We start from the raw sequence: 16304 nt of genomic DNA, 5'->3' as shown, positions 1-16304 counted from the left end.
TTTTTTTTTGTAGGTTGAATCATCTCAAACTTGTCATTCTGAACAAGGTGATAAAAAGATGGAGGAAAAAAATTCAGGCAACTTCCAGAAGAAGGCTGCAAACATGCTTCAGCAATCTGGTTCTAAGAATACAGGGGCTAAGAAAAGAAAAATCGATGATGCCTGAAATGAATGTTACTAAATTTTCTAATTAAAGATGGTTTATGCATGTATATGCCATTATTTTTGTAGTTAGACAATAGTTTTTAAAACAATTTCATTGATATTTTATATGTATGGATCTATATTTTCAGAGCTTATCTCTGAAGATCTAAACTTTTGAGAACATTTGAAAATTAGAGATCATGAATTATATAATTTTCCAGTATAAAACAAGGGAAAATTTTTTATGTAAAATGCTTTAAATGTAAAATATTTGAGAATAAGTTCATATAATTGTCTTAAGTTTTTTATGCCTTTATATGCTTAGCTATATTTTTTCTTTTGACATAACTATCTTTTTGAAAGCAATATTATACTGACAGAGGCTCACTGAGTGATACTTTAAGTTAAATATGTAGATCAGGGATGTCCAATCTTTTGGCTTCCCTGAGCCACATTGGAAGTACTGTCTTGGGCCACACATAAAATATGCTAACACTGATGATAGCTGATGAGCTTAAAAAAAAAAAAAAAATTCGCAAGAAATCTCATGTTTTAAGAAAGTTTACAAATTTGTGTTGGGCTGCATTCAAAGCTGTCCTGGGCTGCATTAGGCCCATGTGCTAGAGTTGGACAAGCTTGTAGATGATTTCAGGGTATAAAACCAGAAGTACAATTCAACAAAAAAGGAATAAGTCATCAATATAAATATTAGCAAACGAGATATTGCTACATCTCTATTTAAAGTAAAATAAAACCGATTTTAAAGTTCCTGAAACCACAGCCATATTTTGACATTTCACAAAGAATGGTTCTAGTTTACTAGAGTACATTTGGCTAAGTAGGTAACTTAGCTAAATTTGCTCCAAAGCTAAATCACAAGTAAACATATTTATGTTTAAAACATAGAAATAAATAACTTGATTTTTATCTAAGCGGTCAGTGTTGTATTGGAAAGATATATCTATCATATCTATAAATAAACTTTGAACTGATTTCAAACTTAGAATTTATGTTTTTATACTTTTCCACTAATATCATTATCACTTCTGTAATTTTCAATGTGGTCATCATTAACTCAATACAGTCATTCATTTTATTGACTTGTGATTTTGCTGGTATCATTTGGAACTTTATATGATTCTTGAAGAAATTCCATTTTTAGTCAAAATAATCTTCTATATCAATATTTGGATCTAGCAGATCTTCTCCATATGATGAAAGATTCATTTGGTTTAAGATTAGGTTTTCAAATGTTTCTTCTAAATCAGTTTCACCAATTAAGACAGCTCCCATCATTCGTCCATTTTGCATGACGACTTTGACATATTCTTGTCCTTTGGTACATCTCAGCATTAATTCATGATCTGAACCTAAGCCCTGTGCATTGTATTTTCCCAGCAGTACAACCTATATTTAGAGATAAAAAGGTTATTGTCATGAGTATCAAAAAGAAAATGTAATGGGTAGTTATTTTGTGTCATGTTAGAATAGCCAGCAGAAAAATTATGCCACAAAATTTTATAACTAAAAATGTTATTGGGGAGAGTCCCAAAGAGGATGTTTGAACAGCATGCGTTAATTCTACAGATGACACTACCACACAATCTACACTGACATTAAAAAATTCTGGTGAATATAGTCAAATATTAATGTTTCATATTTTAACACTAAAAATACCTAGTGAATATAGGTAGGTGATTCTACCAATCTATATGAACATTAAAACTATATAGTGAATATATAAATATGTAGGATGTGGATACATTAAACTACGTGGAGTCGTGGTTTAAAGATTTGGCAAGGAACTGAATTAGAGCTTTCATGGACAAGTTACTTAATATCCCTGAGCCTTTTGAATATGTTTCTCCTTCTCTGTAAATTAAGGGGGGGTTAAAAAAAAAACAAAAACCCAAAACAACCTTCGTCAGGGTAATGTAAAGAGGACTGAATAAGATAATACATACAGGAAAGCACTTGGTTTATTTTTGAGTACAATAGCTGTTAGCCCCCCTCACAAAGAAAGGGTGAATCACAAGTAAAAGTTAAAAATGCACCAACTGGGAACAGATCTGGAGAGAAATTTTTTCCCTCTTAACTAAAATAGAATAGTGGTAAGGTGGATAATAATTATCAGAAGATTAGGGATTAAGACTAGCAATAATACCAGGTATTGGCTTGTAAGAAATGAAAAATGTCATTTTTTTGGTAAGATGATTAAAACTATGCACATTTTTGTTCAAGCAAGAAAATCGATCTATCGTAAGACTAACAAGCAGAGAAGGCATTAATATGCTTAACTATCTTACCTTATAGTTAAAAAATTTTGTCACATGAGCAAACAGTTCAAAGCTGAAATCCATGTCAATAGAGTCTCCTGAACTCGCTGCAGCCATGCACTTTGCTGCATACCATCCCATCTGTCTAGCCTGGGTCCACAGCCTCATCTGAAATGATGAAAAAATGTTACACAATGTCATTTTTCATGATCATTATTTGAAAAATGTTATCATCTTAACCTTGTAAATTCACTTAAAGGAGTTCAATGTTTGACAGTCTTTCTGTCTTCTCTGCCACAGAAGCAGTCGCCAATGGACAACTAATCAGACTGATTTTTGGTATTTGTTAATTCTATCTAAATGACTGCCTCTAAAATTAAAAGATGATACCGATCATACCTGTTTTAGTAGCATTTCTATTAAATATTATGAAACTATATTAAGCTACACCAGGTGGAGAAAAATGTTTTCATTAACCAGTCCCTTCTTCAAAAATTTGTCATCACCATTAATAGAGATGTCAAATTATCACTGAAGAATTTGTTCTGTTTTCCAGCAAACTTCATTTTTATGCACTAGTTAAGGTCTGCCGTGCTGTTAACCTCACTGGTCAGACAGACTCTTGGTGCCTCACCCCAAGACAACATAAATATTTCAGCAACTGATTCTGGGAAGTCATTTAAATTGTTTTATATGACAGTATTAATTTATCCTCTATTGTATTTTTATTTCTACAAAGTTTTGAGACTCCCTGGTATGAAAGAACACTGACCTTGGAAGTCACAGTGGATTTTAGTATCAACAGATCTACATATGTATCTAACTTTTCTGAGCCTCAGTTCATTTACCTGAAACATAAACATAACACTACCTACTCCGTAACTATCGAGAGAATTAAATAGGTTAGCGTATAATAAGCCCTTGGTTTCCTTCTACCTCACTGTATGTGCATATGTACTTAATGCTGTCTTTTGTTTGCAGAAATAATATCACAATCATAGACATGAGTTTTAAGCATTTCTAGCAGAAGTGATGGATTTTTTTTTTTCAATCTCCTCTGTAAACAAGGTATTACAGATTTGATGAAGTGAAAGGCAGTTTATGGCTGGGGGTCAGAATAAACTGAGCACACTAACAACTAGAGAACAGCCAATAGAAGTGGCCTGAAAATTTGCATCTTGAACTGCATAAATTAGTATCCCTACTGCTTGCGTAAGCCAAGAAATGGGGTCTATAAGGTACACTCAAAACAAGGCCATCTGTTTATTTTCGGATTTTTTCCCCTCTTTCAGATTATAACACATTAAGATATAATTTATCCTAGAGAATTAAAAATGTTAAAAAAAAAACCCCCACAAACTCCAACTCTAAGAATTTGTGATAGTCTTGCCACAGAAATGACATAGAATGAGGCAGGTTAGAAACAAAAAGGCTGGAACCACTCTTATTGATGTCTCTACTATCCGTAAGAACACAAAATGGCAGTGCTGCCCCTCTTGAAATACTTCTAGCTCTTCCCCTACTTCACACTGCATAATCTGAATGAATAACGTCCCTAACTGTGGAGCTGGTCTTCAACAAAGATAAATGCTGCCTGGTTCTCAAACATCTACATAGGTCTCTACCAGCCTCTGCACACCTCTGTCACTGTCTATTTTCGTCTAGTATTTTTGTTCCACCGTTAGGAGGAGGTAGGTAAAGCTGTGAGGGTGGGAAAAAGTCTAGATCCAGTTGGGACTTGTTAAGGCTCAGGAAAGGTGTTCACTACAGGAACTTTTTTTTTTTTTGAGACGGAGTTTTGCTCTTGTTGGCCAGGCTGGAGTGCAGTGGCGTGATCTCAGCTCACTGCAACCTCTGCCTCCCAGGTTCAAGCGATTCTCCTGCCTCAGCCTCCTGAGTAGCTGGGATTACAGGCGCACACCACCATACTCAGCTAATTTTTTGTATTTTTAGTAGAGACGGGGTTTCATCATCTTCAGGCTGGTCTTGAACTTATGACCTCACATGATCCACCTGCCTCACCCTCCCAAAGTGCTGGGATTACAGGCGTGAGCCACCACGCCCGGAACATTTTTTAGTAATAATTACCACAGGGACAGAATAGGATCATTCAGGAATAGAATGCTTTATCTATATAACTCACAATCTTAGTCGTTTTTTTAATCTAAAGTTGTGCTGTCCAACATCATAGCCACGTATAGCTATTTAAAGTTAATGAAAAGTAAGTAAAAATAAAAATTCAGTTCCTCAGTCACATTAACCACATTTCAAGTGCTCACGTGACACTGCTGGCTACCTGACTGGATGGTGAAGAATTAAACATTTCCATCATCACAGAAAGTTCTCCTGGACACTGCTGATAAGCAGGTAAGAATGAAAAACAAAGGAATAGCCCATAATTTCTTTTAAATTAAAAGATATCTCAGTCTACCATTATAATGATAACTTACCAAACAGGGAAATATTCTAGTTTTTTTTTTTTTTTAAATATATATAACAACTCTGTGCTAGCTTCCTACTTAAGCAGAAAAGTTGGAAAACCAGAAGTTGGATTTGTTGGTAACAACCGCTTTATTTTCAGACAGCATCTCTGATAAAAACATATGACCAAATATGCTAGCTTACCTGCTGCCAGACTGGGCTCAGCTGCCAGGCTGTAGTACAGATGTCACCAGCAGCATAGACATCAGGAAGGGATGTGTGCATATGATCATCCACTTTCAGGCCACCATCTTCTCCTAGTTCAAACTAAACAATGTTCCTCATAAGTGTAAGTGTTAAGAAAAATGAAACATGACTTTTTCCATTCTAAAGTAAAAGAACAAATTGTTACACTTTGCCAGGCTCATCTTTAATGAGAAAATGAAAAATAGCAGCAAAGTTCAGACACCTAAGCTGAATTTCCATGTATCAAATTCCAACTAAGACTGATCCATAAAATTGTTAGAATTTCAACATGAAAAGTATCCAATAACTATGTGACTACCCTATCCATAACTACAAGAATATTCTTTTTTTTTTTTTTTTTTGTAAGCTTCAAGTGCTGAAAAGCAAAAAATACAAGATGGTTTCTCTAAAAGAATCACTTTTGAGAAGTCATGGGAGGTGTCGGTCTCTTACCAACATTTAGATAAATAAACATTATAAACCATTACTGATGCCGCTTATGCCAGGATGTAACCATGTAAGGATTTTAAGCAGTAAAAAATACTGTAAATCAAGACAAGGTTTTAACTAAACTGTTTTCAACCATGTTAAGTTACAGTTGTATACTAAAAATAATAATTATTCATGTTTGAGAACTAGAGATCTTCACAAAAATACTTCAAATATATTCACAGCTGGACAAAAAAATTTCACCTTACACTGTTACCATGGAGAAAAGGTTCTACGTTTGGTGTAACTCCTGTAGCACTGACAATGAAATCACAGCCATATATCTTTTCATTGGTCAATTCCACATAGACAGGCCACATCTCTTTAAGAAAAAAAAAAAAGACTTTATTTGCAAATGGAACCGTCACCACAGCAGTGTATGTGACTACAACGACTAGAAACAAAGAAGGAAAGAAAAAGAAAGGCAAGAGATAACTTTGTAACACATTCCTTAGTAATTATTATGAGGCATATTTGCTAAAGCAATTTTAATGCAATTAGCAGCATCTTGTTTGGGTATAATTTTAAAACCATGGCATTTTAAATGTTTTTCCTTCAAATTTGGACACACAAATTTTGACAAAGTAAATTTAAATTATTTCTAAATTATTTCTCTAAAAATCTTTCATAATACTTTACACTCTACTTAAGTGTTTAGTTCAACTAGGTGTTTTCCCTCATTACTCATATTCAAATTCCCCTTTCCTATGGAAAAATTCAAAGAATTCAGAACACTAGAATATTTCATATGCTAGTTAACCGAGTGTATTTCTTCAAATCATGATAATTCTCAGAGGAGTTGTGGAATTGGAGTTAGGAGAGCTGCATCTTAGTCCCAAAAATATACATTTTCAATCTGATTTGGGTGAAATCATGTCACCTTTAAGAGCTCTAGGTTTTTGTTTTATTTTGATTTATAATATATTCTGATTGCTGGTCAAAACACTATGAGCTCTATGTAAGATGTAATGCTTTATACGATTTAATTTACTAGAAAACAACAGATAGTGAAATGAAGTTAATGTTATTAAATTATGGTTTTATTTTTACTTTTCATGTTTAAATTTTATATGGAAATAGGAAGTTATTTTTAATATAACACAGCAGGATTAAATTGTTTTCCTTACAATTAAGTGGTTATATATATTTTTTCTTATTTCACTACTTGCCTGTATCAGTTGTAACTGACTTATGGTCTCTCGGAAAAGAGAAGGACTTTTTCTTCAAAATTCTAAACTCATCCTGAAGGTAGATTTTCTTTACTTCACACATAGTTTCAAGGTGAATCTTATGAGAAAACTAAAATTAAGAAAATACTGGTTAGCATAATACTTGCAGAAAGAATGACCTGGGTTACTAATGATGAAGAAAAAACGTATACTTGTAGAAACATATAGAAAACATAATTCTTATACTATTAATGAAAACACACTGGGTGCCCTAAAATAAGTCTCTCTATGCACATGAAAGGAGCGAACAAAAATTCATTCAGTAACTTAAGAGATTTGGTAGCTGCATTAGCAGATAGCATCGAGGGAATGCTTTTTAGCCTAGGCCTCATTGATAATTACAAGTGTATTTTTTAAAAATTACAGTAGTTGCTGGGCGCAGTGGCTTATGCCTGTAATCCCAGCAGTCTGGGAGGCCGAGGTGTGGGTGGATCACCAGAGGTCAGGAGTTCGAGACCAGCCTGGCCAATATGGTGAAACCCTGTCTCTACCAAAATTAAAAAATTAGCCAGGCCTGGTGGCGTGTGCCTGTAGTCCCAGCTACACGGGAGGGTGAGGCAGGAGAATCGCTTGAACCCGGGAGGCAGAGGTTGCAGTGAGCCAAGATCATACTACAGCACTCCAGCCTGGGCGACAGAGCGAGACTCTGTCTAAAAAATAAATAAATAAATAAAAATTTAACAAATTACAATAGTTATGGACTATAAAAATTTATTCAGGTCAGATCTGTCTTGACTTATTGTTGTAACACTGAACATTAATAAAGTCCCAAGTAGGTAGTAAATACTCAATAAATGCTTATTGAATTAAACTGTTGAAGTTCTCAGGTTAAAAATATAATTAATATTAGGATCCGAAGGTGCAGAAAGAAGAGACTTTGTATAATTTCCATTACAAAAATTAGATACACCGTGTAGCCAGCCCCGCTCCTACCTACTGAAAGCCAAAAACCAATGCTCTAAAGAAATCACACAAAGTAACGAAGGACTGCATGCATGCTTCTTAGAGCATTTAGATTTCACAGCCTTTTAACAACTATTAAAAAATCAAAATATCTAACAAAATGAGGAACAGCAAATCATCTCCTTATCCAATTAGGATATTAAGTGTGTATTTCTAATCCATCTAATAACTTTGATAAGTTTACTGCATGCATCTAAAGGGACCTTTGAGAAAAGATTAATTTAAAATAGGACAAGAGTATTCACTGTAGTCTGGGTATAGAGAGCTCTATCCCTGATCTGAGGATACAGGAAAAAACAAACTCAGTTTCTCCTACTATACTCTCACAGAATACTTCTGTGACCAAATGTGTGTGGGGTGTTTTCTACACACTAAGCAAGCAATTAATTCTGCACAGGACACCATCTGGCTGTCCTCTAATTCAATTCAGTTCTGATGTTATTATCTACCTGGAGATAGCATCAGGTCCCACATGTTGAGGGATCAATCTCACAAGACGGTCTTCCACTTCCAATACCAATTGCAAGCCCCGGGTGTTTTACCAGTTGGTCTGACTGACCAACCATAAATCGAGGGGCTCCCATGAGCCCCTTTCTTAGGTTCAATTAATTTATTAGAATATCTCACAGAATTTGGGGAAACACTTTACTTACATTTACTGGTTTATTATCAAGGATGTCACGAGGAAACAGATGAAGAAATACATGGGGCAAAGCATATAAGAAGGGGCATGAAGCTTCTATGCCCTCTCCAGATAGACCACCCTCTAGCAACTTCCCCATGTTCAGCTATCCGGAAGCTCTCCAAACCCAGTCCTTTTGGGTTTTCATGGAAACTGTGTTATGTAGGTGACTGATTAAATCATTGGCTGCTAGTGATTGGCTTAACCTTCAACCCCTTTCCCTTCCTGGAGGTTGGAAAGTCTAAACTCTAATCATGCCTTGGTCCTTCCTGTGAGCAGTCCCCATTCTGAAGCCACCTAGGGGCTGACCAGTCAACTCGCTAGCATACAAAAGGACACATCACTTCCGAGATGCCAAAAATTTTAGGAGTTGTGTGCCAGAAAACTGCAGGCACAATATTTTATTGTGCTTCACTATTGTTTTGCAGATAGTGTGTTTTTTACAAATTGAAGGTTTGTGACAACCCCACATCAAGCAAGTCTTATCAGTGCCATTTTTCCAATAGCATGTGCTCACTTTGTGTCTCTGTCACATTTTGGTAATTCTTGTAATATTTCAGTTTTCATCATTATTAGATTTTATGGTGATCTGTGATTAGTAATCTTTGATGTATTATTGTAATTGTCTTGGGGTGTCATGAACCACATCCATCTAACACAGTGAACTTAATCGATAAATGTTCTGTGTTCTGACTGCTCCATCAACCAGCTGTTGTCCTATGTCTCTCCCTCTCCTTGGGCCTCCTTATTCCCGGAGACACAAGAATATTGAAACCAGGGCAATCAGTTACTCTGTAGTGGCCTCTAAGTGTTCAAGTGAAAGGAAGGATCACACATCTCTCACTTTAAATCAAAAGCTAGCAATGATTATTAGACTTATTAGGAAGGCACGTGGAAAGCCAGGCCTCTTGCACTGAACAGTTGGCCAAATTGTGAATGCAAAGGAAACATTCTTGAAGTAAATCTAAAGTGGTATTCCAAGGAACACATGAAAGATGAGAAAGTGAAACAGTCTTCTTGCTGATATAGAGACAGTTTTAGTGGTGTGGAGAGAAGATCAAATCAGCCACAACATTCCCTTAGGCCAAAGCCTAACCCAGAGTAAGCCCCTAACTGTTCTCAATTCTGCAAAGGCTGAGAGAAGTGAGGAAGCTGCAGAAGAAAAGGCTGAAGCTAGTAGAGGTTGGTTCATGAGGTTTAAGGAAAGAAGCCATCTCTACAACAAAAAAATACAATTGATAACTGATGAATGTGGCTACACTAAACAACAGATTTTCAGTGTACATGAAACAGCCTTCTAGTGGAAAAAGATGCCATCTAGGACCTTCATAACTATAGAGGAGAAGTCAATGCCTGGCTTCAAACGACAGGCAGACTCTCCTGTTAGGGGATAATGTAACCGGTGACTTGAAGTTGAAGCCAATGCTTATTTACCATTGTGAAAGTTCTAGGGCCCTAAGAACTATACTACATCTACCCTGCCTGTCCTCTATAAATGGAACAACAAAGCCTGGATGACAGCATGATATGGTTTGGGCCCGGTTCTCCGCCCAAATCTCGTATCAAATTGTAATCCCCAATGTTGGAGGTATGGCCTGGTGGGAGGTGACTGGATCATGGGGACAGTTTCTAATAGTTTAGCACCATCCTTAGTGCTGCTTTCATGATAGAGTTCTCATGAGATCTGGTTGTTTAAAGGTGTGTGGCACCAGCCCCCTTCTCTCTCTTCCTCTTGCTCTGGCCATGTAAGATGTGCATAATTCCCCTTCCCCTGTGATTGAAAGTTTCCTGAGGCCTCCCCAGTCATGCTTCCTGTACAGCCCGTGGGACCATGAGCCAATTAAACCTCTTTTCTTTATAAATATTACCCACTCTCAGGTATTTCTTTATAGTACTGTGAGAATGAAGTAATACACAGCATATCTGTTTACATAGTTTACTGAATATTTGAAGCCCACCGTTGAGACCTACTGCTCAGAAAAAAAAAAAGATTCCTTTCAAAATATTACACTCATTGACAAGGCATTTGGTCACCCAAGAACTCTGACAGAGATGCACAAGGAGATGAATGTTGTTTTCATGCCTGCTAATACAATATCCATTCTGCAGCCCATGATCCAGGAGTAATTCTGACTTTCAAGCCTTATTAAAGAAATGCATTTCATAAGGCTATAGCTGCCACAGATAGTGATGCATCTGATGGATCTGGGAAAAGTACATTGAAAACCTTCTGGAAAGAATTCACCATTCTAGATGTTATTAAGAACATTCATGATCCAAGGGAGGAAGTCAAAATATCAACATTAACGAGAGCTTGAAAGAAGTTTATTCCAGTCTTCGTGGATGACTTTGAGGTGTTCCAGATTTCAATGGAGAAAGGCAGATGTGATGGAAATAACAAAAGAACTATAATTAGAAGTGAATCCTGAAGATGAGACTACACTGCTGCAATCTCATGATAAAATTTGAAAAGATGAGGAGTTGTTTCTCATGGATGAGCAAAGAATGTAGTTATTTGAGATGGAGTTTACTTCTGGTGAAGATGCTACGAGTATTGTTGAAATGATAAAGGATTTAAAATATTATATATACTTAGTTGGTAAAGCAGTAGCAGAGTTTGAGAGAATTGACTTTTGAAAGAACTACTCTGGGCAAAATGCTATAAAACAGCTTCATATGCTACAGAGAAGTCTTTCATGAGAGGAAGAGTCAATTGATGGGGCAAACTTGTTATTTTAAGAAATTGCCACAGCCACCCAAACCTTCAGCAAGCACCACCCTGATCAGTCATCAGCCACCAATACTGAGGCAAAACTTTCCACCAAAAAAGGATTATGATTTGCTGAAGGCTCAGATGATTGTTAGCATATTAAGCAATAAAGTATCTTTAAATTAAGGTATGTGCATTGTTTTTTTAGACATAATGCTAATGCACATTTAATAGACTGCAATATGTTATAAACATAACTTTTGTATGCACTGGGAAACTGAAAAATTCGTGTGGCTCACTTTATTGTGGTATATCATTTCCTGTGATGGTCTGGGACTGAACCTGCAATACTCCAAGGTATGACTGTATATATATCACAGTATCACACCTCAAGAGTTAAAACGTAGGCTGAGATCCAGTCTTAGATGCTTTGACGTTCAGTTTTCTTTGGTGGCCAAATGGACCAACTGCATTGGAAGTCTTTTCCTAGCACTATGGATTTTAAGTAAAGTGACCTAGCAGTTCGTTGACTATATATTTATAACCAGTCTTTAATAAATGGTTCAAGAATTTAAAATTACATTTAGACATGTCCAGTTAGTATATGAAAAGATACCTCTTTTGTTCCTTTAAGATTCAAGCCTTCATGCCAATCTGGTCCCAACGCACTGCCTACATTATCTGATTTACATTTGCTTCTAGCTTCCTTTTTCCTTCCTAAAGAGATGAAATTAAACAATATAAAAATTACCAGGTAGAGAAATATGTTAGTGTTCTGAAGTTTTTTATTTAGGCAATGTAATGATTCATATATATACATACATTACAGCATGACTAACCTATGTTATCTTATATTAATCATTTTAGCCATTATTTTAATATTTTTCTGATGTAGAGTTACAAAATGGATAACCTTTCAATTGTGTGTTGAGTATAAACACACTCAACTTACATTTTGGATGTTACACAGGTTAATTGGAAGGGTAAGAAAATTAGCCTTCAAATTTTTATAATTTTGTCTATTTTTAGCACCTCCAAAATGTACAAAACTCTTGTTTAATTTTATAATCTAAAAGTTTTTCAAAGCTATCAAACTTAAAAAAATATGAAGTTTGTATTAGTTTTTCAACTCATTGCATTTTTTACAAAACTTCTTCAGGTATTGCCCAAATGTAGTATCTGTTTGCAAAGATGCAGATAGGCTGAGTTATTCAATTTATTTTAAATTTCTTGTTTTAATTGTGTATATATAAAATACATACATATATATAAAATAGAAAATCTGAAAACTTCATGTAAAGATACATAAATATCCATATTACTATTTCCAAAATTTATTTTATTAAATTTTCTTGTAGCCCTTTTCTATATGGTTTCAAAAAAGTTTTGTATGAGAATTAATGAGCTAGGTGCTACACTTACCTTCAGTTGTATATCTGGTTCTTTTATGTGCAATTTTAGCCTCTGATTTTTCAGCAATGAGCTTTGAAGTCAAGAATTCAGCTGCTCCTGCATCGAAGAAAGTATTCCCTATAGCTTTATCTTTAATGGCCCAAATCACTTCACAGCCTTCAATTTCATACCTAAAAACAATATTAAAGTTACTAAGAGTGATTTCAAAAGTCTAAGTAAAAAATCTTTGCATTTGCAAATAATGATGTCCTGAAGCAAAAGTAGGGAATGCATTTTTAAGGCAAACTGGGAAAGACTGATTATAAAGAGGAATATTAACGTTCTTTACAGATATTAAGAATTAAAAATTGAATAGTAAAAGAATCTGAAGCAGTTTACAGAAAGAACTTTTAAGTGACAAATACATGTACTGAATATCAAGTAAAATTTCATTACAATGTACATCATTAGAAAATGTTCAATTTCTACAATACACTTATTATATGAATGGCCCCCAGGAGTAAGCAATGCTTTAAAAAAAATCTGGTTATAGTGTAATCAGTAACAGATGGATAGTACATAGCTATAATATTGAGAATCAGTCACTTATTTGGTAACAACTTTTTATATCTTCAAAGCACATTATGGAAGGGGATAGAAAATGGAAAGAATCAGAGTTATAAGCTAAAAATCTTAAGGATCAAGATCAAGGATCAAGGATCTTAGAGGAAGGAAAGAATGGACATGGTATATATAAGCCACCTTCTATTACTATTTACCACTAATGTAAGGTAATGGGCATGTGATATTTTATTCTAGGTTTAGATACTGAGAAGTGGTTTTCCTAACAATATTCATTTCACAAAGTCCCTGAAGTCCATTATAATTAAGGTGATCACATAATTTATCATCTAACCTGGGATACTATCTGCTACTAATAATCATTTTTGGTACAACTGGTGGAAATGGAGACAATCCCAGACAAACAAGATATATGGCCATCCTAACTATAATAGGATTTTATCTAAACTTGTGATACTAATAAAATACTGTAAAAAGTTAAGGTAGTAATTTTTCACATTTCTTTACAGTACAAAGTATTGCCATCTTTATTTCACAGACTGATATAACACAGGTTACACGACTTTTCAAGACTAATCAATAAACAGATTACGAAAAAAGGTTTAGTACATCTGAATCCAGGTCACTTGATATTCATACTTTTCAACATATGGTGATAAGGAACTCCTTGCTTCATCTAATAAGTCTTTATTTTTCCAGCTCTTCTATGTCAGTAAACACAGAAGATTATTGGGTGAACATTCTATTTTATGTTACTCTGGTCATACAGCATTACTGACCAGCGGAAAGTGGAATACACACAAATTTGGTAATAAAGTTTGTATTTCAATTTACATACAGGCATACAATTATCATGTAATGCTTTCTTTTTGAAAAACTGGGAATTTCTCTATATTACCATTTTTAAATTTAAAGTAATATTCCACTATAACACCTATCAGTGCAGTTTAATATACTGATGACTGACTAGCAGACGAAGTTATTACAAGTAACCACAAGAAACTTCAGTACTTGCTCTACCTCCTAGGACACCTTCTAATCCTCTTTTCCTGACTTGAACTGTGTTCTCAGCAATATGCACAAGTTTGACGATTATCATCACACACAGAGGGGAAATACTGCTTTCATTTTGAAAATGACTCTACAAAAACAGACAATGAGGTATTGCGGATTTGTGAAGTTATGAAAAACAATTATCTGTTTGAAAAGGAAAGGATTAACTTACACTTAGAAAGAAGAAAACAGATAATAACTGAAATAAATGTATAATGAAGAACATTAGTATTAGTTTCACTGAAACACAGTGTAGAAAGGGTATGGGTATGCCAAGTTTCATGAGAGACAAAGATCTAATCATGCAGCAGACCTGAAGTCAGAGAATAACATTATGTGGGTTCAATTTTAATTACCAAAGAAGAGCTTACTAAATACAAAATTATGAGTTTTATCCAATTATACAGTCTTCAATCTCCAACTTAAAGAAAATGATGAATAGGATTAAATGTAAGACTCTGAACATTTTTGAACATAAAGTTTTTAAATGTAAGTAACAATTATAATAATAGTGATACTTTGGTGACAGCTGATGGAGAAAATCTGGCATGCATATATTATACACAAGGATTTGCAGCCCCATTTACAATAAATCTATACCTCTTCCCTCTTGGCCTACATTTTGGTTTTGACCCTTTCTCTGTATTTCTCCATACAATGCCACAAACTTCATAATAACAATAATGACTGTTACCCATAGTACTCAGACAATTTAAGAACTCTTACAGGTTTCCACTGGGTGAGATCATCCTCTAAAAGAGGGGCAAAAACCTAGTCTGAGAGTTGGATTGAAAGCAAGTAAGCAAAGATATGGTTTTGGCAGAGTCCTTATTTTGATTCAAATTTGTCCTCTTTGTGGTTTGACCCAACTTTATGGCCTGAAAAAGATCCAGACTATTTCATGTCAATCATCTGCTAGAGGATAAAATCATGAAGTGAATCAATCTTCTGCAGGCCACAGCAGGATATTTCTCAATGGTTTTTGAACTTGTAATATCGTCTTAAGATGAAAATTAATGTGTTCACATTTCCCAAGCTACCAAAAAAAAGAGCTGGAAGAACCATATATCCTAAAACAGGAGTCACAAACATTTTGGGTTACACTGGCCAGACAGGTAACATAAATGAGTGAAGCAGGATTTATCATATAAGCAATAAAAAGTGATGAGGGCTATCACTAGAAATCTCAAAAGGTGTAAATATTTGAATTATTTTTAAACATAAAATATACTTATAAAACACATTTATGGGCCAAATTTGGCCAACCACCTTGAGACCTAAAGCATTCCCAAACATATATATTTTATAATAAAATTTCTACAATTATGGATTCCACAAGAGCTAAAAAAATACGGTGGATTTTTCCCCTTGAAAACGTATGAAAATTCTATTTATCTTTGATTTTCAGAATAAAAAACATTTTCCAGTCTGCCAACAAAGCACATGAATCACAAAGCAATTGTTAAATTTAAAAACAAATTATTTTTAAACAATTTAAATATGTTATATTTAAAAATATATACTTACACTAACTCAAGTGCAATACCACCGTTCCCTATGATCATTATTCTTTTAGCTTTAATAAGCTGTTTCTGAAACTCCTATGTTAAAAAGAAAATAATGAGGTAGTATTTTGTAAGTGGGCAATAATCTGAAACATGAGGCTTCAATAATATTTTATGTATTAAATATTTACAATATTTATTTACAATAAAAATGTAAATATTTTATTGAATTTATAAAGAAAAAAAATGAATCTCACTTTCCCACTGTATCAGGGTATGTCCTCTCGATTAATATTACAAAAGTCCCCCTTTATGCTTTATCCCAAGCTGCCTTTATAGCAATGCCTCTCCATTTTCCTTTCCTTTTAGGTCATTACATTTACCGTACTTCAGAATTTCAGCAGGAGGCACTATTAACTTACCACATTCCCAAGTATTTGACCAAATCAATTATTCTTTCTTTTCGCCTAAACTCTCAGTTTCCCTAGAGTTACTCAACACTTAAAACTTCTAGGAATGAGAGCTCAGCAGCATAGTGGTTAAGAGCACAGACTGTGGAAGCACTGGCTCTAGCAATTACTAACTGAATGACTTTGGGCAAGTTGCTTACCC

The 16304-nt window shown here is 34.7% G+C and overlaps 2 protein-coding genes across 3 annotated transcripts in view; one reads left to right on the top strand and one right to left on the bottom strand.

Moving 5' to 3' along the window:
• The window catches only part of RECQL (RecQ like helicase), a 32372-nt gene extending 31222 nt beyond the window's left edge, over window positions 1–1150 (top strand). Inside the window, exon 16 of one of the 2 annotated variants that reach the window (XM_024256046.2) lies at window positions 14–1150. In XM_024256046.2, coding sequence (XP_024111814.2) covers window positions 14–166 — 153 coding nt within the window. In that variant the 3' untranslated portion in view covers window positions 167–1150. 2 annotated transcript variants of the gene reach the window in all.
• The window catches only part of PYROXD1 (pyridine nucleotide-disulphide oxidoreductase domain 1), a 32544-nt gene continuing 16462 nt past the window's right edge, over window positions 223–16304 (bottom strand). The window contains 8 exon segments of the mRNA NM_001133727.1: window positions 223–1551; window positions 2451–2588; window positions 5046–5168; window positions 5786–5898; window positions 6746–6875; window positions 11777–11877; window positions 12583–12743; window positions 15715–15788. Of these exon segments, the coding sequence (NP_001127199.1) occupies window positions 1303–1551; window positions 2451–2588; window positions 5046–5168; window positions 5786–5898; window positions 6746–6875; window positions 11777–11877; window positions 12583–12743; window positions 15715–15788 (1089 nt within the window). The 3' untranslated portion in view covers window positions 223–1302.

This window comes from Pongo abelii, chromosome 10 (genome assembly GCF_028885655.2).
Source record: "Pongo abelii isolate AG06213 chromosome 10, NHGRI_mPonAbe1-v2.0_pri, whole genome shotgun sequence".
Classification (NCBI taxonomy): domain Eukaryota; kingdom Metazoa; phylum Chordata; class Mammalia; order Primates; family Hominidae; genus Pongo; species Pongo abelii.
Note: the sequence above shows the minus strand (reverse complement) of the source record. Positions and strands in the feature narration are given on the sequence as shown.